Below are 24,033 nucleotides of genomic sequence, written 5' to 3'. Positions count from 1 at the left end.
CAGAGTCATGTGGTTTCACTGAGGTCTTTTCCATTCTTTCCCACTCCTTTTTCATGTCAATTCATTTTTCTTCTTTAATTCCCTGTCACATACTCATGGTTATGTTTCTGATATCAATTTTATTTTTTATTACTTTCACTGTCTGTAAGATAAGAGCAAAGATGGCTATTATTCTTCAGTCTCTAAGATACCTCTACTTCACGTTTTTATCTTCACAGTTCTGTGAAGGACCAGAGCAGGACTGTCCCAAACATCTAAATTTTAAATGTGAGCACACAGTTATGTGGAAAAGGAGATTACCGGAAGTTATCATTTGGCCAAAATCACAGTTGGTTTTGACAAAAGTAGGATCAGAACCTGGCCTGGATTCACTGTCATCTCCAGTAATGCTAGGAAGAGTCTAGATTGTTCAGGACGCTTAACTACGGATTATCATACTCAATTCCCTCTTTGACCCACCGACCTCAGTTTTTTTCTTCTTGACAAGTTAAAAAGTACTCAGATACTGCTGCTTCTGCTGCTGCTGCTAAGTCATTTCAGTTGTGTCTGACTCTGTGCGACCCCATAGACAGCAGCCCACCAGGCTCCCCCGTCCCTGGGATTCTCCAGGCAAGAACACTGGAGTGGGTTGCCATTTCCTTCTCCAATGCATGAAAGTGAAAAGTGAAAGTGAAGTCGCTCAGTCATGTCTGACTCTGCGCAACCCCATGGACTGTAGCCTACCAGGCTCCTCTGCCCATGGGATTTTCCAGGCAAGAGTACTGCAGTTGGGTGCCATTGCTTTCTCCACTCAGGTACTAGATCTTACTTACAAGGGACTCATCTTGTTTCATGAACAACAGAAATTCCTGAAAGCGGGATGTTAAGAAGAAAAAAGAGGTAAAACTGGAAGGAAGATTAAGAAAGTGGGGAAACAGAAGGGGAGTGCTGGTGAGGACTGGGAGGGTGGGCTTCCGTGCCAGGACACTGCAGGGACCTGGTGGCTGGCAGCATGAGCAGAGTGAGCTGGGAGACCAGGCTTAGCCGCAGCAGACACAAACGTCAGTTGACCTGAAGGAGGAAAGGGCATGGACACACACTGCTTGTGTGATGAGGGAAAATTGTTAAAGGAGGAGGGATGGTGTTTATCGTGGGACTCTCTGGGGTGCTTTTCAATAATAGCCTGCTGCTGCTGCTAAGTCGCATCAGTCGTGTCTGACTCTGTGCGACCCCGTAGACAGAAGCCCACCAGGTTCCTCTGTCCCTGGGATTCTCCAGGCAAGAATACTGGAGTGGGTTGCCATTTCCTTCTCCAAGTAATAGCCTACAAACGCTCAAAATAAAACCTCGAAGGGAGGGTTTTAAATGGAAGATGGTGGAAACGGTTTTTTTGGTTCATGGCTTCTGAAAATAGATGCACCGTAATGTACACAATAGATCTATTCCTGGAAAAGTTGTGAGTTGCATCAGTGTCAAGGGCTTTGTAAGAGAGAATAAGGCAAAGGGAGCTGATGAGGAGTCCTTCTGTCAAGTCAAGAATCACCCCTGTTTATCTGTGTAGCAATTCCAGTGGGGGTTTTATTGTTACATATCTTGAACCGGTTGTTCTATACAGGTGTGTGTGTTGAAAGCACAATCCTCGTGTGCCATCAGACCCAGTCAGATTGTCCCCACCTTACAGGAAATCAAGTAACTTATTTGACTTCTTTGCAGATGTTATCTGAAAATAGGCTTGTTTGCCAGGAAACTGTGATCACCCTTTAAAATAGAGCTTTCATTTGTGTGCCTGTGAACACCCTCCCGAGAGCTCTGCGCCATCTCCCCTCACGACTTTGTTTCAGCACCTTCTAGCGGGCACTGCACGAGGGTGGTTAGAGGTGACCACCATTCCCTGTCGCACGCGCATGCACACATGACGTGGGAGGAAGGAAACATATGTGGTTGAAACATGGGAGGTATTGACTTCTCTCTTTACTCCTCACCCAGGGCGGTTTTCAAATCACACTTTGCCTTTCAGTTCTCAGTCTTTGAAGCAATAAATAATAAAGACATGTCTTTGCTTGCTTCCTGAAGACTTAGACAACTAAAACCGTTGGCACGGGACTGGTGTATACACTGTGAGCTTGAATGTCTGTTAAAAGTTACTTAGTCTTGTCTCCCACAAAGGATGCTTCTGGAACATCTTGGTCACATGGGCCGCTTCGACTAAAGTCATTCATTGCTTTTTAAGACCCTCTAAAGAGAAAGATTTTCAGTTTCTTCTTTCTCCTCTCTTGTCTCTTTGTGTAATAGCAGGGACTCTTCACCAAGGTAAATTTTGAAGCACTGTTGTGGTGCAAGACACACTCCTTCCAGTAAGAGAGACTCACTCTGGCAGAATATAGGGTTAGCGTGGGAGACATATTAAGGGTCACCAGAAAACTGGGACTTGCCTGCCGGTTCAGTGGTTAAGACTCTGCTCTCCAGTGCAGGAGTGCCGGTTTGGTCCCTGGTTGAGGAACTAAGATCTCACATGCTGTGCAGTCAGTCGTGTCCACCTCTTTGTGACCCCACGGACTGTAGCCCACCAGGCTCCTCTGTCCATGGACTTTTCCAGGCAGGAATACTGGAGTGAGTAGCCATTTCCTCCTCCAGGGGATTTTCCCAAACCAGGGATGGAACCTGCGTCTCCTGTGGCTCCTGAATTGGCAGGCAGGTTCTTTACCACTGAGCCACCTGGGAAGCCAGATTGCCCATGCTTCAGGGCCCCAAAAAAAGAATCACTGGAAAATGACGATGTGTGAGCTGACGAATGTATCCATTAACTTATCGTGGCAAGCATTTCACTTGCCACGTATATGTATAACTAGTAAACCATCGTGTTGTACCCCTAAATATAAGCAGTTTTGTCCGCTGTTCTTCAGTAAAGGTGGAAGGAAAAAGAGCACTGGGATGATCAAAGGCTTAAAAGAGTTTTGAAGCCTAGGAAAATTTAGGTTTGCATCCTGGTTCTGCCATTTTACAGTGAGAAAACAATTAGTCCTGGGGAGGTTAAATAATTTACCCAAGGTAACTCGGATGACTTTATGCAAATAACTTAAGTTCATTTCTCCTCATTGTAACATTGATCTAATTACCATGGTTATTTTGAAGGTTAGAAATCAAAATGGCAGGCAAATATAAAGCAGCCAGTAAAATTGCTGCTGTAGTCATTTTTATTATTATAATACACATTTGTTCAGCAAATATGTGTTGAACACCCACTGTTCCACTGTGCCAAGCACTGTTCTAGGCATCAGGTGAACCGATGACTAAGACAAGAACCTCTGATTGAGTCGGTGAGACAGTAAGAAACGAGACTTCAGGTGATGAGTGCAGTGAAGCCCACAAAGCTGGGAGACTATCATAGAGAAAGAGGGTGGGGGCTTACCCATCAAGAGACCTTTCCCAGAACTGCTGAAGACCTGGATGTTAAAATTTTCTGCCATGAGACACTGGGGGTCAGGGGAGAAATCCGGCAGAGAACTGGGAAGCAAAAAGGCAGGAAAGAGCTTGTCTTCTGGAGGAAAGAAGTCTGCATCACTGGAGCGTGGTGGGCAAGGAGCCGGCAGGACGAGGGCAGAGGGGTCCGTTCACAGAGGGCCTTGTTAGCCACATAAGGAGCTTGGGTCGTATTCTAGGTGCAGTCGGAGGTCCAAAGAGGGTTTTTAATCAGGAGAGCTGTGGATCAATTTGTTTTAAAAAGATATTGAGCTGCTGGTTGGAAGTAAGGAAAGAACGTTAGCAGATTGTGGCAACAGTCAGGAGGGACGGTGGCTTGGATTGAGATCACGGCGTGGGAGGTGGTGAGACGTGGGAAAGCCTAGCTGACAGGACTTGCAGCTGAATTACGCGTGGAGAAGAAGGGAGTGTGCGGAGGGTCTGTCGTGAGTCACTGGAGGCCCGGGGCTGGCTGAGACCTGGTCTGTCCTCCCTGAGACGGGGAAGCCTGGGGGGTCTAGGAGGCGCGGAGGCTCTGTGTCCCGAGGGCTTGGGGACAGTACATCCGAGGTGGCTGTAAGGCACCCTCATTTTAAAGCCAGTTTAGCTACAACGCCTAGATTTATAGTTCAAATTTATACTCGTTCCCTTCTGTTGTTTTTGCAACCTTTTTTCTTCCCTCTCTTATCATGCTTAAACGCTGGAAATGAGAATCCTTGCGTCTTAAAGTTGTAAGTCTCTCCTGGCAGTTGAACAGTATATGCGAGCGTTAAAATACAGTGTGTGAATTTTCTGGCTTAAGTAAGAGTGCTCATCCCATTTTCTGACTTCAACATATACTTTCCTACTAACATGGATAACAGAATTCAGGAAAGCTGTTACGTCAGCCATCCTGTGCCCAGTTGGCATCCACATAAAGGATGAATGAATATGAAAGCTTTTCCTTGGCAGGAGTTTAAAAAAAATTTTTTTTTGAGAGGCCCTGCTGTATTTACTGATTTTCCAGAGTTTCTCCAGACCCTCAGATATGACAGGAATGCAATAAGTGTTTACTCGTTTTGAATTTTGGTTTTATTCAATGTCTTTCCTGCATGGATTTCACATGCCTGTTTTGTCTTATATACTGTTCTTCCCCTTGAGAGTTTAGTACCTTTCATGTATTAAGATTGCTGTTCTTTAGGTCTGTCTCCTCTTCAGTGGTAATCTTGTTTCGATCGTTTGCATTACTGGGTTGTAGAAGAAAAAGATATGAGATCATGTTCAGGATATGTGAGGAAAAATAAAAATAGGTGCAGGAAAGTATGTTTTATAAGTTTTAATGATGATTTCTCCTTTCTGAAAGCCAGCTGGGCTTCCCAGGTGGTGCTAGTAGTGAAGAAACCGCCTGCCAATGTAGGAGACATGAGACGTGGGTTTGATCCCTGGGTCTGGAAGATCCCCCGGAGGAGGGCATGGCAACCCACTCCAGTTTTCTTACCAGGAGAATCCCATGGACAGAGGAGCCTAGCGGGCTACAGTCCATAGGGTCGCAAAGAGTTGGACACGACTGAAGTGATTTAGCACAAAAGCCAAGATTTATGTATTAAAACCCTGGCAAGTGTGAAATGTCCTAGCCTTGGTTCCTTTTGTGTCAGTTATCTGCTGCTGCATAACAAATTATCCAAGACTGAGAATTTTCAAATCACCATCCACTGATTATCTCGGAGTTTCTGAGGGCAGGAATCCAGGAGTGTTGAGCCACTGGTTTTGACTTAGCGTCTCTCATGAGGTGACAGTCCAGCCATCGGCCGGGGCTGCAGCTATCTGAAGGTCCAAATAGGGCTTGGCGATCCTCTCCTCACATGGTTCGTGCACGTGGGTGCTGGCAGGAGGCCCGCGTTGCTTTCCTTACCGCCCAGGCCTCTGCAGAGCCGCGCAGGTGTCCCCGGGGACTCTCATCGGGCTTCCCCAGAGGGAGTGATTGAGAAGAGAGAGAGGGAGGGGGAGGCATTCCATTATTGACTCCAGGATTCTTGACAAGAAGCTCCTCTCAGAAGTTTTCCATGTTTGGGGAATTCCCTGGCGATCCAGTGGTTCGATCTCCAGACTTCCACTGCTGAGGCCCCAGGTCAGGGAACTAAGATCGCACAAGCCATGTGGCACACCCCCTACCCCGCAAAAAGAAAAAGTTTTCCAGGTTTTGATGCTGGTAGTCATTTCTCAGATGAGAAATGTTTGCATCACATGTATCAAATTTTTATGGGGCTCTTCTGTTTCTCTGCCTTTCTGCTTACAGAATAGTTTTATTTTAATGCTAAAGCATAGCATTGGAATTCTTCCCGCCCCCCCCCCCGCAGTGGACCTAGTTTTTTTTTTTTAAGTCTTTATTGAATCTGTCACAACATTGCTTCCGTTTTATGTTTCATCTTTTCTGGCCAGGAGCCACATGGGATCTCAGTTCCCCCAAGCAGGCGTCTAACGCACATGCCCTGGATTACAGGGTAAAGCCTTAACCCCTGGGCCTCCAGGGAATGTCTTTTGAAGACATTTCAATGGCATTTAAACTCGCACTTGTCTTACAAAACCATGCCCCTACCTGAGTTGAAGTGCTGACCGTATAAGCACTTGTGATCAAGTAGTACCAGAGCTGGCCCTGAGAGCGCATCCTGACTGCTCCCTCAGACAGTTACTAAAGGCACATCCTGATTTCAGAGGCGTTAGGACGTGGAAAAAATATTTCTCAGAACTGAAGAAATACAGTGAAAAGTTTTCACCTCCAGTCGTCAGGGCTGAGGGGGATGTGGTCGATCAAAGTCTTCTGCAGGTGAGTTTCTTTCCTCCTGGTTTTACAGAGCCTGGAACTCACAGACTCACCATCTGATGGGGAAGAGATCTGAATAAGTGATTTATAGCAAGAATGAATATGCAGGTTATTTCCAAAATATTTCTTTTTTTGGTTTCAGAAACATAAACAAGGAAAGCCCCTCTTCTCTGATTCTATTTATATAACTTCTTTTTTTTTTTTTAAGGAATAAAGATCACTGTAAACCCCGAATCCAAAGCAGTCTTGGCGGGACAGTTTGTGAAGCTGTGTTGCCGGGCAACTGGACATCCTTTTGTACAATATCAATGGTTCAAAATGAATAAAGAGGTAATTTTAATGTCTTTTAAATGTCTTTTAATTCCTCTGTAAAAAGAAGAGAGATTAATGCTGGGAAAGATTGAAGACAGGAGGAGAAGGGGGCAACAGAGAATGAGATGGTTGGATGGCATCACCAACTCAATGGAGCTGAGTTTGAGCAATCTCCAAGAGATAGTGAAAGACAGGGAAGCCTGGCGTGCTGCAGTCCATGGGGTTGCACACAGCTGAGTGAACAACAACAAAAAAGAGAGAAAAAGAAAATTAGTTAACCTTACTGTCTTTAATATATTTATAGGAATTTTGTTAAAGGGCCTGATAGGTCCTTGTTAAAGGGTCAGTGTTATTACTGATGCATTCAATAATCATTACTTTTTAAGCAGTAATAAGATCAGTTCTGTATTCTGAAAACTGGAAAATCAGGAGTACCTGGGGCAAAAATATTAGTAAACGGGAAACATCACCAATACCTTCTGACATAGATATACAGAATTCTTTACAACAGATTGTTCCAATCATAATCTTTAAGAGGATTTCAAAGCAGCATGAAAGGCAGTATTGTTTTTAGCATTCCACATAACTATTATATCAAAAGATTTAGGCTTTGATGGTAGTTTCTGAAGTAAAATTCAGGTTGGTAGAGAAAGACATTTGTTCCTTTCGTGAAAGGATTATATCCCTGAGCCACGGAACAAATAATTTAAATTTGCATATTGAAATTCTCTTTTCTTAAACAGTCTTTGAAAGGACTTCCCTGGTGGTCCGGTGGTTAAGACACCAGACTCCAAATGCGTGAGGTACAAGCTCAGTCCCGGTCAGGAAACTATGATCCCACATGCTGTGCAGTGAGGCCAATTTTAAAAGTAACGATGATAAAAAAGTCACTAAACGTTCTTTGAGCCACTCCGCCACTGGGGGTTTCTCAGTGGTCCGGCCGTCGAGCTCCACTCTTGCGAGCTTCTCTCTTCTCCCTCATCCACCCACCTCCTTGCCTGCCCTCCAGATGGCACCTTGAAACTCCATTATTCTTTTCAGCCTGTGAGTCACATAACCAAACTTTCTTCTCAACTCAACACTAAAACTCCATTTGCAAATACGAATTTAAGCTCAAGAGTTGTTCCAAAATGACGTTCTTTCCTCTGATGGGGTCACCCTGTGCCTCAGAAGAAGCATGGGGATTTGTACAGCTTTTAATATCTGTCACTCACACCCGGGTGAGCCAGGGTAGCTGTGAACCGCAGCGATGGGACTGGGCGGGCGCCAGTGGCAGACAGGCCTGTGCTGGGCGCTTGACTGTCAGGAGCCCCTCACATTCCTATCGCTGGGCGTTGAGCGCCTGACTGAGAGGACGTTTTACGTGCCTAGGCTCTCTAGGGGTGGTAACTGAAGTCACTTTTACCATAGCTCTCAACTGCAGAGTGGCTTTCATTTCAGTGAATGCCTTTGAGGAAGAAATCATGGGCAGATCTTACTATGGTAAGTAATGGGTTGGCCAAAGAGGTCGTTTGGGTTTTTCCATAAGGTGTCACAGGAAAAGCCCGAGGAGCTGTTTGGCCACCCCGTACATCACGTGTGAACTGTGTCCTGATTTTGAGAAGGGGAGAGAATGAGGAGAAGAGGCGTGCCCACTGGATTTGAAGAGCTGTGATGGGTTCTAAGGCTCTCACCAGTCGAGTTCTGTCTCAACCCTTAGATTCATAGTCTGATACAGGAGGCATTCGTCTCACAACCACTTGTGGGGCACCTGTCCGGGTTCTAAGGCCCGGATGGTGAAGCCTGACACCCAAGGGCCCTGCCCCCTCCTCTGGGGACAGACAGGGAGCAAATGAGATAACTGTGAGTTAAGAGCTGTAGAAGATAAGCAGGGTGAGACCAAGGGAGACGACACTCAAGGTCTTAAACAGGAGAAGTAACGGGATGCTTTATGTTCTTAAAGCACCAGCATGCTGCTTCCTTTTAGTCTGTGTTTATTTCTCTGCACCGGGTCTTAGTTGCGGCATGTGGGACCTAGTTCCCTCACCAGGGATCGGACCCAGGCCCCCTGCACTGGGAGAGCAGAGTCGTAGCCCCTGGACCACCAGGCAAGTCCCCCAGCTTCACTACTTAAATGGAAGCAAGAGCATAACAAAAAGACCAGTTACCTAACGCCTACACTAGACTGGAAATAGCAGTGGTGTGAGCAGTGGTGTGAGCTCGTTGCTTTATTTTAGAGACAGGGCTCATCGGATCTGGCGGGCTAAATGGGGAGGGAGCCCGAGGGGAGAGGCACAGAGCCCAAGGATGACCCTAGATGTTTCACTCCAGCCTCTGGGGACCTCTTATATACTGAGGTATTGGAGACTGGGAGAGGAAGAGATTCAGGGTGAAAAGTCAAGAGTGTGGTTTCAGACCCATGAAGTTTGACGTGCCTATTCATGTCTGAATGCATCTAAGTCAGCTTGGATACCCCCGGAGGCGACACTGAAAGTGTGTGTAGCAGAGGAGGCAGCAGTAGAGAGACTAAGAAGAATTCGCAAGAGAAGACAGAGCATGACCAGGAGAGGATGGTCGGAAGCCCCTGGGAAAGTATTTCAGGAAGAAAAGGGTGGTCAGCATTTCCAGTGCTGCTGAGAGGTGTACGGGTCCAGGGCAGGATATGTGGGATTTTGTTTGTTTGTTTAAGATATAAAGGTACTAGAGGATGTTTTTGAGAGTGCTCTAATAAAAGAGATGCTAAAGTAGAGAAAATTGAAGGAGCAAGTCCAGAGGGAATCAAATTGTCAGAGAGGAAAATACTTTTCCTCTGCCCTCTCATGTTCTGTCCCTGGGAGCCAGTGAATCAACTGACAGAATACAGATTGAGAAGAGAAAATTTATTCATGTGGGAACTTACAAAAGCAGTAGTTCCATGCTGGGTTAAAGTTACAGGAAAGGGATGAGAAAGAAAGAGCCTCTACAGGAAGAAACATGGGTTTCTTTAGTAAATACGTACAGAGGGGTTTCTGGGAGAATAGAGAAGGAAATGGCAACCCACTCCAGTGTTCTTGCCTGGAGAATCCCAGGGACGGGGGAGCCTGGTGGGCTGCCATCTATGGGGTCGCACAGAGTCGGACACGACTGAAGCGACTTAGCAGCAGCAGCAGCTGGAAGAGGAGAGATTCCTATCTGAAGTCAGTGGCTGAGAGGAGTGGGGTTGCAGGAGAGAGGAAGTACCCAGGACTGTTCTAGTAGGAAAGCAGACTAGGTGGGTTCATGTGGGAGGGTGGGCAGGCAGTGCTCAGGGCAGTCTCCATCCCAGCTGTCAGATCCTGAGCAAAACGGCCTTGCTCTGGTGCTGGTTCTGAGAAGAGAGCGAGCTGAATTCAGTTGGTTGGGGCTTGGAGGGGGGAGTGTGTTAAAGTCCTTTGCAAGGGGGGCCCTGTATAAGGAGGCATCTGGTGAAACCTTGGCAATATGCCAGAGTTGGATGGTGGTGGTAAATTGATGGGAGCAGCTGAGATGACCCAAGCCCGGGAGGAAGGCTTGGGATACCCCTGAATGGCCAGTCCTTCCTGTCACCAACAGGCTTCCCATAGCTCTTTACTTCCCAGGCCTTGGGAGAAGTGTGCCGTCAAGGCCTCTACCCTCCGATAAAACTCTGCAGGTGAGAGACTGGGTCTCGGTAAAACTTGCTCATATGCTCGCAGCTAATTTGATCAGAGCTGAGATGTGCAGCCAGGCCTGACTTTCCATGATCTCTTTACTTCTTCATGGTATGGCTACTGAGCTCATGAATGTTGTGGTTCTCAAGCCTGTAAATACTAATGATCAAACAATTTTAAAGGACAGAATAGACACTTCACTGTTGGTGAGTTTTTGAAAGATATATGGGATAGAGCTTAACTGTCTGGTTAACAGATTTATAAAAGACTGGATTTCAATGACTTCAGTCCTAAATTATTCAACATGTTATTGTTTGCTTCTTAAGGAACATAAATTTTAGAACGAGGAGAAAAAAGATACACTTTTCAAAGCTCCCAGGAAATCATACACTTTGCACAGCATAGTTTATAAGGCGTATTTTGACGAGTCATTCACTTTTACCCTCGTGTTGATTCTTTCACAGATCCCGAATGGAAATGCATCGGAACTTGTTTTTAACACAGTGCATGTAAAAGATGCAGGCTTTTATGTCTGTCGAGTTAATAATAATTTCACCTTTGAATTTAGCCAGTGGTCACAGCTGGATGTTTGCGATATCACAGAAGTAACAGAAAGCTTCCAGAGTAAGTGATAAATTGAGTGCTGGGATGGGAATTGCCTCTTTTGAATTTTACTTTAAATGTTTGCTTTTAAATCATTTCAAAGTATCAAAGCCAGTACTCACCCAATATAATGTATATGTGCTTCCCCTGGTGTAATGTCACCAGTCATTGAGATTTTATCCCATGTGTTTTGATTCTTTTTCTGTATGGATGGATGAACAGACAGACAGACAAAGAGAGACATGCAGATGTTTGGGGATAAAATGACCTTTCTCAATCTGGCCCTGCTGCCGACCTCTGAAAACTTGCCACCTTTCATGGGTCTGAATGTTGTGGTCTCTGATTTTGGAGGAGAAAAGAAATCTAATGCAATCTTGGTCACTTTTGAGTTCCTTTCTATACTGTGTTTTTTTCTCCCTAACTATTTATTGTATTACTTCTAAAAAGTTGTGTCATGGAATAAAGTCCGTCTGTAGAGTTGATCCTGGCGTGGCAGGGCTTACAGTGTATCAGTCACTGCAATGCAGCCTTCCATCCAGCCAGTTTTCCCCTCTTTGCCCGTCCGCTTTTTAATTCAGTAACCGGTATTGATCAAGGAAGAACCCCAAGGTCTTCTGAAGAGTAGCCGTCAGGTATTATTTTATTTATTCACACACACAGTCAGGAACCACGTTTGTTGTTTTTATCAGACAAACAGCATGAGGGAAACAGACTTTTGTTACCAATTGTGTCTTCCATTCTTCTTCTCAGTTTAGCTTTTCCCACACCTGAGTATAGTCTCTAGAAATAGTCATGATTAATTAAGAGAGTGGTTTATATATTTTTAGAATATTTCTGTGCATGTAATGAACTTTCATGTTTATGAATAGAATATGGTTCATTCAACAAATATTATTGATCACCTGCAATGTGCTAGACACAGAATTTCATTGTTACCACATCTCATTGACAAGCCCTCTTTCCTCAAGGCTCTTAAAGACTGACAGATGAGCCTTCAATAAAAAATGCTTTCTGATATCTGCCTTGGAAATAAATGCTAGGGATAACCCATCCATATTTATTCAGTGCTAATTGCAAAACTCCTGATTTCAAAAAGGCAAGTAAAATCAAACAGCGGAACATAGAACTTTCTGTTTTTAACATGAATGTCACTCAAGATGTTAAGTCCTTTGCTCTACCAAACATGGCTAAGCACATTTAGAAACCACATAAACTATTTTCCCCTCTTAAATATATAGTGCATGCTAATACTTGGAGAAGTTCTGCAATAAAGAAATCTGTCTAACTTTGTTTAACCCAGAATGTTCTAAACTTATTTGTCCATAGCATCCTTTATCCATAGAACATCTCTTAATATTTCTAGAAGTGCAACAGTTTTCTGAAATATCATTTGGGAGATTCTATTAAAGATTGTGGGGGAAAAAAAAATGAAGGATGAACTTGAAAGCATTTTTTTTTTAATTAAAGTTTTAAAAGGTTTTTTTAACTTAGAGCTTTTATGTTCATTGCTATTTTTCTTTTAATTTAAGGCAGTTGGGATGGCATCTCTGAATCCAAGTTGCAAATCTGTGTTGAACCAAAGTCCCAAAAGCTGATGCCTGGCAGCACGTTGATCTTACAGTGTGTGGCTGTCGGAAGCCCCATTCCTCAGTACCAGTGGTTCAAAAATGAATCACGATTAACACACGAGACAAAAAAGCTATACATGGTAGGAAGTTGGTCTCGGGGACATTTGGGGTGGTTAATATGGAAATAAATAGTATAATGAAAAATCACAGTGAATAGTGATTCATATTTGGGGTGTTTTCAAGTTTTTTATTTTTTATTTTTTCAAGATCTTTATTATCCAGTATTAATTGATTCTTATATTTACAAGAGGGCTAGAACACCGTGCCAGCCCGTATGTAAGTGCTTACCTGAAAGGTGTCAACTAGTGTTGCATCAGACTCACTACCGTTAGAGTCATTGTATTATTTGCTTGCTAGTACTTGACCTAATGTAATGAATGGAAAAAATGGAGGAAAGTCTGCAATGTTCAGTTTTGTAGGGTTTAAAAAAATAATAATAATTTTCTCCAAGCCATTTTAAATTAAAATTAAAGACTCAGTCAATATGTGCATGTTCTGATACTGATTTAGGTACCTTATGTGGATTTGGAGCATCAAGGAACCTACTGGTGTCGTGTATACAATGATCGAGAGAGTCAAGACAGCAAGAAAGTAGACGTCATCGTAGGTAAGCAGTCCCACTCAGGGTTTTGACCAGTGGAGCTATATAAGATGAAGTATACTGAGCAGTGGAAATTTTATTCACCCATTCTATTTAATGGTATGTTAAGCATCTGGAATTATTTTTGCTTAAATAGAAATTTGAGAGAATGCATCCTAAATTAATAATGAGGATTCACACATAAAGAACAGAAAAGAACCAAAAAAGATTATTTATTTAGATCTTTTTAGTTTTTTATAGTTTATATTAAACATTTATGGCAAAAAATGTATTCTGAGCTTTAGCTAAAAAAAACCCTGGGTTTAATGGAAAAAGGTTTTTAATAAAACATTATTAAATAAACAAACATCACAGACATATGCAGAATGATTATTAATCAACAGTGCCACTTACGAAATACATAATTTGGGAGTTGGTTCTGTTTCAGCTTCATGCATGTAGTGATGTTGTTAATAGTAGGAGATACTGATGCAATTGATACGTATGTTGGTTTGCCAACATATTTCTATGATATTTATCTCTGTTTGCTTGATGACCGCCCTTCCTAAGATCATGAATCACAATGTATTCACATTTGTTTTCTCTGGAACAAGGAAGAACAGATGAGGCAGTGGAATGCACTGAAGGTAGCGTAATCCTTTGGTTTGAAAGCAAATATCCTGCATGCTGGTTCATCTTGGGATTGGTGGAGTGCCCTGGCCTACTGAGTGCAGTGATGGAAAAAATACTGGCTATAAGAAAAGATTTTAATGCAAGGATACTGTATCTTAGTCTTCAAGGGTTCATAAATTGCTCCAGACACTATTCAATTGACACATTATTAAAATAACTAATTTCCAACAATATCTTACGGATAGTGAACAGTGTGATTAATTCTTAATTTCATTTTTGTCTTCATAAAATTTAAAAAAATACATGGCTATCCTGTCATGGATAGTTGTTTAGATTATTTTATCTATCTGTTTGCCATGATAAAGTGCCTCTCAAATGCAAACGTAATTTCTATAACAGTTTCAGGACTGGAGATTTATTGTTTAATGCATTTTTTTATGTAATAATAAGTATACTGTTTTAATATAAGTTTATAAGATCCATTCTTTGATGTTATAAGACTGTAGATTAAGGTATCATGTCACCTTTACCATACTACACAGAGAACTGCAAGTTATTTTAACATAAACTCCAAATTCTTTTGATTAACCAAAGCCTTATACATAAGTTGTAATGAGTAAATTTTCAAGCTTAAGTTGCCTGCCCTGCTGTGGTGCCACACTGTTTTGCAAAATGAGATTTATGGATAGCAAAGTATTTTTTCAATTTCTGCCTCTTTAACCTGTTATAAACATCTTTGGCTCTACTTGGGCAAAGTAAGAAAATAATGTCGCCTCTTATGTTTCTTGGTTTCCCTGTCCTTTGTATTGCTATGGTGTCACTCTGAAGTTCTGAAATTACTATTTTCATCCCAATCTTAGTTGTCAAAAAGAATTCTCTAGCATAAGGGTGCACTGTAATCCCGTGGTCTGTGGGCCCTGCATGAGGGAATCTTTGTAAAGAGATCCTAAACAGACTCCTCTTCCTTCTTTTTCACCTAATTGCATGATTTTTAAAATCTCCTAACACTGCAGACCTCTAAGAAAAAGAGTAAACTAGTATCACTGGTTTCAGGGTGATGCGTGTCGGTTACCTCCTAGCTGGTTTTTTACCTGCAAGAATCTCCCTACAATTTTGCAGCGGTGAACATACTACTAGATAATAATTTTCAAGTAAATCTGTTATTAAATTACTCCCAAAATTTCAGATGGAAAAATTAGATCCAACTTTTCTTTCTAAAAAAATCTGCAGCGTTGAGGCATTTTATAGTTGGTGGATGGGCACACAGCAGCGATGTCCTACAACATACCTTATCTTTTTTTACCTGTAGAACCTGATGTGATCTGTTTAATTTTATGTGCTTTGTTACAGATCCCTGATTGGGACAGAGGGTAGGGGTTCAATAGGTGGGACTCAGGGTTTCTTTTTAAGGGCAGTGAAAACACTCTGACAGTTGTAGTGGTGAATACATGTGTGCAAGTTTTAGATCATTTAGGAGGTCAGAGGAGGGGAGGCCCAGGATGGAATGAGAATACAACAAAAAACCTAAACCTGGACTTCTCAGGTGGTCCTGCGGTTAAGAACCCACCTGTCAATGCAGGGGACACAGGTCCGATCCCTGGTCCAGGGAGATCCCAGATGCCTCGGAGCAACTCAGCCTGTGCGCCACGACTGCTGAGCCTTGCTCTAGAGCCCATGAGCCACACCAGAGAAAGCCCTCGTGCAGCAACGAATGAAGACACAGCACAGCCGGATAATAAGAATCTGAGTCTCACTGACTATAGGATGGAAGAACAGGTGCTGGCCTGAGTACCTGGGAAGGAGTGAACACAGAAGATGGAAGAAATTGTACATGACCCCATACTGTAGCAAATACCACTGTGTAGTTGGTTTTATATCACAGAAATTACTGCACATTTTATGAGTAGTATAGCATTTGTAATTTATTGTGAATGTTAACTTTTATCTTCATAAAATTTGTAAAGGAAAAATAGGTAGCTGTAATGTCATAGGTATTTGCTTAGATGATTCTCTCCCTCCATTAGCCAGAGGCTGTGTGCTGTGTGTAGTCACTCAGTCTTGTCTGACTCTGCAGCCCTACAGACTGTAGCCCACCAGGCTCCTCTGTCCGTGGAATTCTCCAGGCAAGAATACTGGAGTGGATTGCCATGCCCTCCTCCAGGGGATCTTCCCAACCCAGCGATCGAACCCATGTCTCCAACATTGCAGGCAGATTCTTTACCATCTGAGCCACCAAGGGGCTACAGATTAACAATTCTGAAACCACAATACCTTTAAAAACACATTCCACCAGTCTAACATAAGATATCTCCTGATTTAGAGACATTCCACAAAATACCTTACCTTATCGGTAATCCTCAAAGTGGTCAAGGTTATTAAAAACAAGGAGGGTCTGAGAAACTGTCACAGCAAAGAGAAGCCCACGGAAACACAAGTAAATGTGACGTGGTGTCCTGAACAGGGTCCTGGAACAAAAAAAGAACATTAATGGTTCATTAACTGTGACAAATATGCCTTCCTAACGTCAGACGTTAAAAATAGGGAAAGTAGGTGGGTGTATGCAGAAACTCTGCACTGTCCTCGAAATAGTTCTGTGCATCTTAAACTGTTCTAAACTCGTTTATTTTTAAAAATATCATTTGAGGTTTTTAATTAGTTTCAAGAAGTGTATAGTTGAGGCCATAGACAAACCTGTCTCTTGATTGTTTTTGTCCCATAATTAGCCAGAACATCTACAAAACTTTGATCAAATTAAAGATGAGTCTGTTTAGCTTTTTGTCATTTGATGAACATAGGAATAGCTTAGGAGTCCTAACTGATGTCCACAACAGCATACTCCCCTCCTCACAATGTGCATGACTTCTCATTTAAGGCATTTAAAAAGTTCTAACCTGATAAAACATTGTAACATGATTTAATAGCACAGAGTCAACTTCTTTGATCAGTCTTCCTATATACACTAAATTGGCAGTTAAATTATTTAAAGATTATTTCATCTGTTTTCTCTTATTTTATTTTAGATGAATTGACTAATCTCGGGCATCCTGGTGAGTAATGCAAACATAAAACACTCATTTTAGAGTTCCAGGTTATTGAATGCAGTAACTTAAAAAGACACTAGCAGTATTCTCTTGCTGTAGCAGTACTAGTGGGGTTTTTTTCCCCTTGATTGACATATCATAATTTAGGGTTGAAATCAGTACTTAACATGAAGTTCGATTTCATGCAAGTGAAAATATTAAAAAGACCCTAAATTGTAAGACTGTAGGGTAGAAAAATAAATATACTGAGGCAATATAAAATATCAGTGTATTTCTTTATCATTGTGAATGACTATAAATAAAGAAGGCAGCTAAATGGAGAAGTGCATGAAATTAATTTGAGAGCCAAGAAGCAGCCTATGAAAAAGTGGCAGGAGTTCCACTTCTGAGCTCGCCAGACCCCTGGGTCCCCGTTCAGAGCTGCTCAGACATTGAACATGTCTGAACTAGTTGGGTGGGTGTCTGTATCTGAAGTAAAACCACTGTCAGTGGGGACTGTTGATGCTCTGCAGACGAGTGGTTGATCATTGGCCATGAAGAGACTAATAGTTGGCAGGAATATTTATCATTCTTTGGCCAATTTTGTGAGAACCGATTTCTGAACAAGTTAAGCTAAAGAGCAGACTTGCCTGAGATAAAAGGCATAGTAATCGTGAAGGCAGAGGGCATGAGTCCGAAAGGCACTGAGGGAACCTCTGACTCTGTTTGAAAATGAAACCTCGAGAGAGTTGGGATCAGACGGGAGCTACATCAGTTAATATTTGTAGCGATCCCTCTTATTTCTTGATGTGTTATTTCTCGTTGTTGTCACGCCATAACTAGTTTGCTTAGTTTTGTGCCTATGTTTCATTACTAAACATCTCTTCTTGTGAGCGATGGTTGGGCTGTGCTGATTACTATAAGCCCACGAAACAAAGCAGAAGGGCCCTGTTACCAGGGTGTCATTCTTGCTGGGCCAGCCTCGAGCTCCAGGAAACCTCCGTGAGATTTGCTTCAAACACTCAAAACTAAGTGATTTTGGAACAGCCATCCTCGTCTTGTAGCTGATTGCCTCTCTTGACTTGGTTAGAATTCCCCTTTTCCTAAATGTGTCTGTTATTTCATGCTCTTCAGTGAGCATCTTGAAAAGCTATTTCAGGAAAACTTTTGCATACCAACAGCACTAAGCTTCTGAAATTTCCCCAACCTTTTTCATTATATCCTTGCTCCCCAAGAATTAGAAACACCAAAGCATGTAAGAAAAAACTGAATATATTTTCAGTGGACTCTTAGAGCATATATATTATTAAAAATGCAAACACTTACCCTGTCTATAGCAAGAGACACGTGACCATCTGAAGTCCATCTTCCCCAGCGTGTCTTCCTGCATGGTCCCTGAGAGTTGGAGGTATTTCATATTATGTATAGATGATGGCAAAGAGCATGACCATGGAATGAGATCTCCTAGCTTGCTAACACTGGGCAAGTGACTCAGTCTTTTTCTGTCTCAGACTCCTTACCTATATAATGGAGGTAATAGCAGTATATACCTCACAAAGTGTGGTTGTTAAAATCAGTTATATTTACAACACATGCAACAGTCCCAGGCCAGCATTCAGTAAATGTTAACCGTTCCTGCTGCTCTTCATGGCCACCACCAACTGTTTTCAGGCTGTAATTTCTACCTAACATGTTAAAGAGAATCACCCTCAGCTGTAGCAATCTGTTACCAGAGCCATTCCCTGCCCCTGATTCCAGCTCCCATCCAGGTACAAGTTTTTAATCAGGAACCTGAAAACCTCAAAACCATGAACCAGCTGTAACCACTCTGCCTTTCGCTGTACTGCCGATGGGACTGTCACTGTTTCCTCTAACCTCGGAGATGTGTCATGGGGACCAACTCGCTTATCTTTTTGTTTTTATCTTTCTGTAGATAATCAAGAGCAAACAGTTGACCAACCTTTGGGTAAGTAGAGCTTTAAAACGCTTGAAAATGAAAGTGTTAGTCACTCAGTTGTGTCCCCCTCTTTGTGACCCATGGACTATAACCCTCCGGGTGCCTCTGTCCAAGGGATTCTCCAGGCAAGAATACTGGAGTGGGTAGCAGTTTCCTTCTCCAAGGGATCTTCCTGATCCAGGGATCTAACCCAGGTCTCCCACATTGCAGGCGGATTCTTTACCATCTAAGCCACCAGGAAAGCCCTGTAACCAAATATAATTGTAGCATACAACTCTTTTATGGGGCTTATGAAGGGATTTGAGACTTTTAAAATTGACAACTTGTATAAATATTTGAATAACATGTTTTATTTTGGATATTTATAAAAGAAAGTATAGAATAGGAGACTTTGAAAAGATTATGAGGGACTTCCCTGGTGGTCCAGTGGCTAAGACTTCATGCTCCCAATGCAGAGGGCCTGGGTTCAATCCCTGGTCAGGGAACTAGATCCCACATACTGCAATGAAAGTTTTCGTGCCACTACTAAGACCCATCACAGCCACATAAATACATTTTTTAAATAAGATAAATAAAAAGATTGTGAATTCAAAAAAAATAAATAAATAGATAAAAAGATTATGAATTCAGTTTCTGAGACCAGGTCAGCTTCTGTGGAGTGATTTCTGGTTTGGCAATGTGCAAAAAAATAAACATAAAAGCAGAAAGAAGCATGTGTAGGTCACACAGAAGCGACTAATACTGTATCTTGGTGGGGTTAGGAAAGCACCTGAGAGGTTGCTATAGCAGTTCTGCATGTTGAAGGATGAATAGGAGAAGGGCCTTCCAGACAGAGGAAACGTGAAATCCTAAAGAAACGTCGTAGAGAAAGAAGACAGGGTGTCTGTTGTATTGGGGAAGTTGCGAGTAACACACCATGCCCACAGGGCGGCAGTCCTCAGCCTTTTTGGCACCAGGGACCTGTTTCGTGGAAGACAGTTTTCCTATGGACTGGAGGTGGGGGCATGGTTTGGGAATGAGTCAAGCACATTATGCTTATTATGCATTTCGTTTCTATTATTATTACATCTGCTGCACCTCAGATCATCTGGCATTAGATCCTGGAGGTTGGGGACCCCTGCTCTAGAGCAGAAAGAGCAGGAACTTAGAGAAGCAGATTAAGACCAGGTCGTGAGGAGCCCCATTTCTCAGACAAGCCACTGGAAGGAAGCTTTGAAAGAGGGGTGAGCTTGTCCCTCCAAAAGACCAGTCTTGTATCAGTGTATAGAAAATGAACTGGAAGGGAGACATTGTTTAAGTTAAGAGAAAAATTGAGACTGTTGCAATAGTCCAGATAAAGAGATGATGAGACTCTAAACCAGGCTAGTACCAAGTCAATGCAGAAGAAGACAGAACAGGTTCAGGAGACCTTGAGATGATGGGGTCGGTAAGCTGTTTTCATCACCTCACTCTAGGGTACAAAAAATACAGAGGCGTCACCATGCCCGCTCAGATTCGTACTCGGGCCACGAGGCAGGTGGTCGTACAGCCCACTGGGTTAGAGAGCACAGGATCAAAAGCAAGATTCAAACGGCAGCGGACTCTTATTTTGGCCTAACCAGTTTGAGGTGTTTGTGTCTTGTCTAGGCAGAGGTACACAGCAGGCATTTGCACACATGGGTCTGGAACTCTAAGGAGAGGCCAGGCTCGGAGACACAGTCAGCAGCATCGTCAGCATGGAGGTGAAGGCTGACAGCACGGAGGGGAGCTTCCATGGGACTGTTCAGGCTGTGGAGAAAGGGCACTAACTGCGGGAGGGGTCCCGCACAGTGGCTTCAGACAGAATCAGCTGTCACTGATCGGACAGCATATACAAATTCAGGTTTATAAGTTCTCTCAAAAATGGTAGCTTTAGAGTGACAGCTGTAGGCTGTGACTAAATAGTAGCTGTCCCCTTAAAGGGGCATATGGCCCCCTGTTTTCCTGTCCTGTAATATTCTCAGTCTACTTCACTCTCTCCTCTCCTCCCCTACCTGTGGTCTCACCAGGTAATTTACTTTCTTTGCACGGTGGCTGAGTCCCCAGACCGGAAGCTCTCAGGACTTCTTAAGGTTTAGACCCAGAACTGGCAGAGTGTCCCACTATATTATGCTCAGACAGGGTCATAGGGCAGCCCAGACTCGGAGCCAGAGACAGGGGGCAGAGTGAGGGGCCTCACTGCCTAAGGAGGCCATGAGGGGCTACCCTCAGGGGCCGTCTCTCACCACAGCTCGAAGGGCAGCCGGGACTAGAGTACCAATGGCTTTGTCACCAGACTAAGGAGCTTGGGCTTTATTTTGAAGGACGTAGAAAGACGAAGATCTGACGCATGGGACCAACAAGGACTGTCTGTTCACTCACTCAGATTTGGTGTCAGGGCTCAGTCACCGATAGATGGCCAGAGGCTCTTTTATTTAACAGATGCTGATGGAGCGCTCAGTGTTACCAGGTCCTTCTCCAGCTGCTAATAAACATTAACTCATTTTTGGATGAAATGAGTAGCACACTATTAGAATAATCAGATGGGGAATTAATGGTGTAACTTGTACCAGAGTTTAAGCAATACATTTCATTAAGCTTTAGAAGATGTCTAGGATCATACAGTGAAAATATCTTTCTGAAGTGGTTTTATTCTGTTGCTTAATCAGCTGGTGTCTGTGTTCCCTTTTTCCAGTGAATGGTATGTGTTCAAGAAGTTGTGGGTGGCTCTTACAGTAAATGTTTTTCTACAGAAAGTTTCATTTATTTTTAATCACTTGAAAACCCATCATAAGTTGCTTATATAGTTGTTATTTTGAAGTTTTCTTTGATTCCTTACTCTTATCTCCTCAACTTCAAATTTTACTGTTTCTTTCTCTGTCATGTCTCTGACTTTTTCTTTCCCTTTCTACTACTAATTCCTGGAACCAGACTTTGTCATCTCCTATTTCGGCCACCGCAGTCTACTTCTCTGTTCTAAATCCACCCCAGTTCAACTATCGTTCAGGAACTGTTTTGCAAGTAGAGTGGGCAAGGTAAGTTACTGACCCATCATCTCTATTACCAAACTCAAGAAGATGCCTCAAGACATTTTAGGAACTAAGCATTAAAATTATCATTGGGGGACTCCCTGGAGGTCCATTGGTTAAGACTCTGCACTTTCAATGCAGGAGGGGCAGCTTCGATCCCTGGTCGGGGAATGAAGATCCCACATTATCACTGGGGAAAAGTTTTTGAAGAGTTGTGGTCAATTATTGATACATAGCTTTTAGGCCCCATGGTTCTCGAGTGGCTAAACCCTTGCATCTGTGTACTGTACCAAGTGTTCCTTCCAAACAGATGACAAAAGCAGTGATCTTAGCAGGAGCAGCCTGCATGCTTAGTCTAACGACTGTTTCCTCCCCTCTAAAGACCCCGGTGATTTTTTTCAGTTACATATCTCATAACTTTTTTCTGCCAGTAGAACTTAGTGTAGGATATATACTAAATTGTCATAATATCCCAGTGTAAGATATATACTAAATTGTCATAATATCCCACCAAGAAATCCGCTGTACAACACAGACTCTTTACTCTGAGAATCTCACTGGGAGGCCCCTGGTTGGGGCTATAATGGAACCCCAGGCTCCAGCTCCCCTCACTGAGGAGCAGGTTGAACTGAGTCTGAGTCCATCAGTATATTAAGATTGGTTCTGAACTCTGATAGGGTTAATGGGCTCAGAAAACAATGCTCTGAAATATTGCTGTGGATTAGCCAGCTAATGTCTTGGTATATAGTGGGTAAATCAGTGTAACAGTACATTTCTAGTTTATTTAAGAAGAAACTTAAAAAAAAAGGAAATACAGGTGATAATAAATCTTATACTGCCTCCTAACTGAAATCCACCCTGAGTATTCTTAACTTTTTTTTTTTTTTTTTTGAGTTTTAAAATGAAAGACAGTAGAGGCTTTATGACTGAATTTGCCTATTAAAATAGTCTTGAAAAACTGGCCTTTTCTTTGGGATAGGAGAAGAGATTATCATTTGTACCAGACTTAAAGTGACTTTTATTGAATCAGAAATGTGGCTTAAGTATTGTTTAATTTTTTTTTTTTAATGTGTGCACTCAAAAGAATAGGCAGTTTGCAAGGTATCTCTGAAAATGTGAATATAGAACAAAGATATCAGACAAAGGAAATTCTCTGGCAGTCCAGTAGTTAGGACTCCACACTTTCACTGCTGAGGGCCTGGGGTTCAATCCCTGGTTGGGGAACTAAGAATGTGCAAACTGCATGGTGAGGCCAAAAAAAAAAAGTATTTGAGTCTTCTCACAAAGTGGGGTATTTTGCCACGTTGAGGGAGTCACTGTCTTTGAGTTTGTTCTAATTTTTCTCCAGACCTTGTTTAACCCTCGACCTTAGTGTGGAAAAGGAAGAAATTCCAAAGAGATTTTTGGTGACATTCAGTTCAGTCCAGTTCAGTTGCTCAGTCGTGTCCGACTCTTTGCGACCCCCTGAATCGCAGCACACCAGGCCTCCCTGTCCATCACCAACTCCCAGAGTTCACTCAAATTCACGTCCATTGAGTCAGTGATGCCATCCAGCCATCTCATCCTCTGTCGTCCCCTTCTCCTCCTGCCCCCAATCCCTCCCAGCATCAGAGTCTTTTCCAGTGAGTCAACTCTTCGCATCAGGTGGCCAAAGTACTGGAGTTTTTAGCATCATTCCTTCCAAAGAAATCCCAGGGCTGATCTCCTTCAGAATGGACTGGTTGGATCTCCTTGCAGTCCAAGGGACTCTCAAGAGTCTTCTCCAACACCACAGTTCAAAAACATCAATTCTTCGGTGCTCAGCTTTCTTCACAGTCCAACTCTCACATCCATACGTGACCACAGGAAAAACCATAGCCTTGACTAGACGAACCTTTGTTGGCAAAGTAATGTCTCTGCTTTTTAATATGCTATCTAGGTTGGTCATAACTTTCCTTCTAAGGAGTAAGCATCTTTTAATTTCATGGCTGCAGTCACCATCTGCAGTGATTTTGGAGCCCCAAAAAATAAAAGTCTGACACTGTTCCCACTGTTTCCCCATCTATTTCCCATGAAGCGATGGGACCAGATGCCATGCTCTTCGTTTTCTGAATGTTGAGCTTTAAGCCAACTTTTTCACTCTCCACTTTCACTTTCATGAAGAGGCTTTTGAGTTCCTCTTCACTTTCTGCCATAAGGGTGGTGTCATCTGCATATCTGAGGTTATTGATATTTCTCCCGGCAGTCTTGATTCCAGCTTGTGCTTCTTCCAGCCCAGTGTTTCTCATGATGTACTCTGCATATAAGTTAAATAAGCAGAGTGACAATATATAGCCTTGATGTACTCCTTTTCCTATTTGGAACCAGTCTGTTGTTCCATGTCCAATTCTAACTGTTGCTTCCTGACCTACATACAGGTTTCTCAAGAGGC

General features: G+C 42.8%; 1 protein-coding gene across 1 annotated transcript in view; it reads left to right on the top strand.

Annotated features, from left to right (window-relative positions):
* Positions 1 to 24,033, top strand: part of MALT1 (MALT1 paracaspase) — a 51,533-nt gene that overhangs the window by 4,782 nt on the left and 22,718 nt on the right. The window contains exons 3-9 of the mRNA XM_010854829.1: positions 6,447 to 6,568; positions 10,641 to 10,800; positions 12,309 to 12,487; positions 12,918 to 13,014; positions 13,602 to 13,634; positions 16,641 to 16,667; positions 18,574 to 18,606. Coding sequence (XP_010853131.1) covers positions 6,447 to 6,568; positions 10,641 to 10,800; positions 12,309 to 12,487; positions 12,918 to 13,014; positions 13,602 to 13,634; positions 16,641 to 16,667; positions 18,574 to 18,606 — 651 coding nt within the window. The remainder of the gene's footprint in view (positions 1 to 6,446; positions 6,569 to 10,640; positions 10,801 to 12,308; positions 12,488 to 12,917; positions 13,015 to 13,601; positions 13,635 to 16,640; positions 16,668 to 18,573; positions 18,607 to 24,033) is intronic.

This window comes from Bison bison, unplaced genomic scaffold, assembly GCF_000754665.1.
Source record: "Bison bison bison isolate TAMUID 2011002044 unplaced genomic scaffold, Bison_UMD1.0 scf7180017864349, whole genome shotgun sequence".
NCBI lineage: Eukaryota > Metazoa > Chordata > Mammalia > Artiodactyla > Bovidae > Bison > Bison bison.
This window is presented reverse-complemented; position numbering and strand designations above follow the sequence as displayed.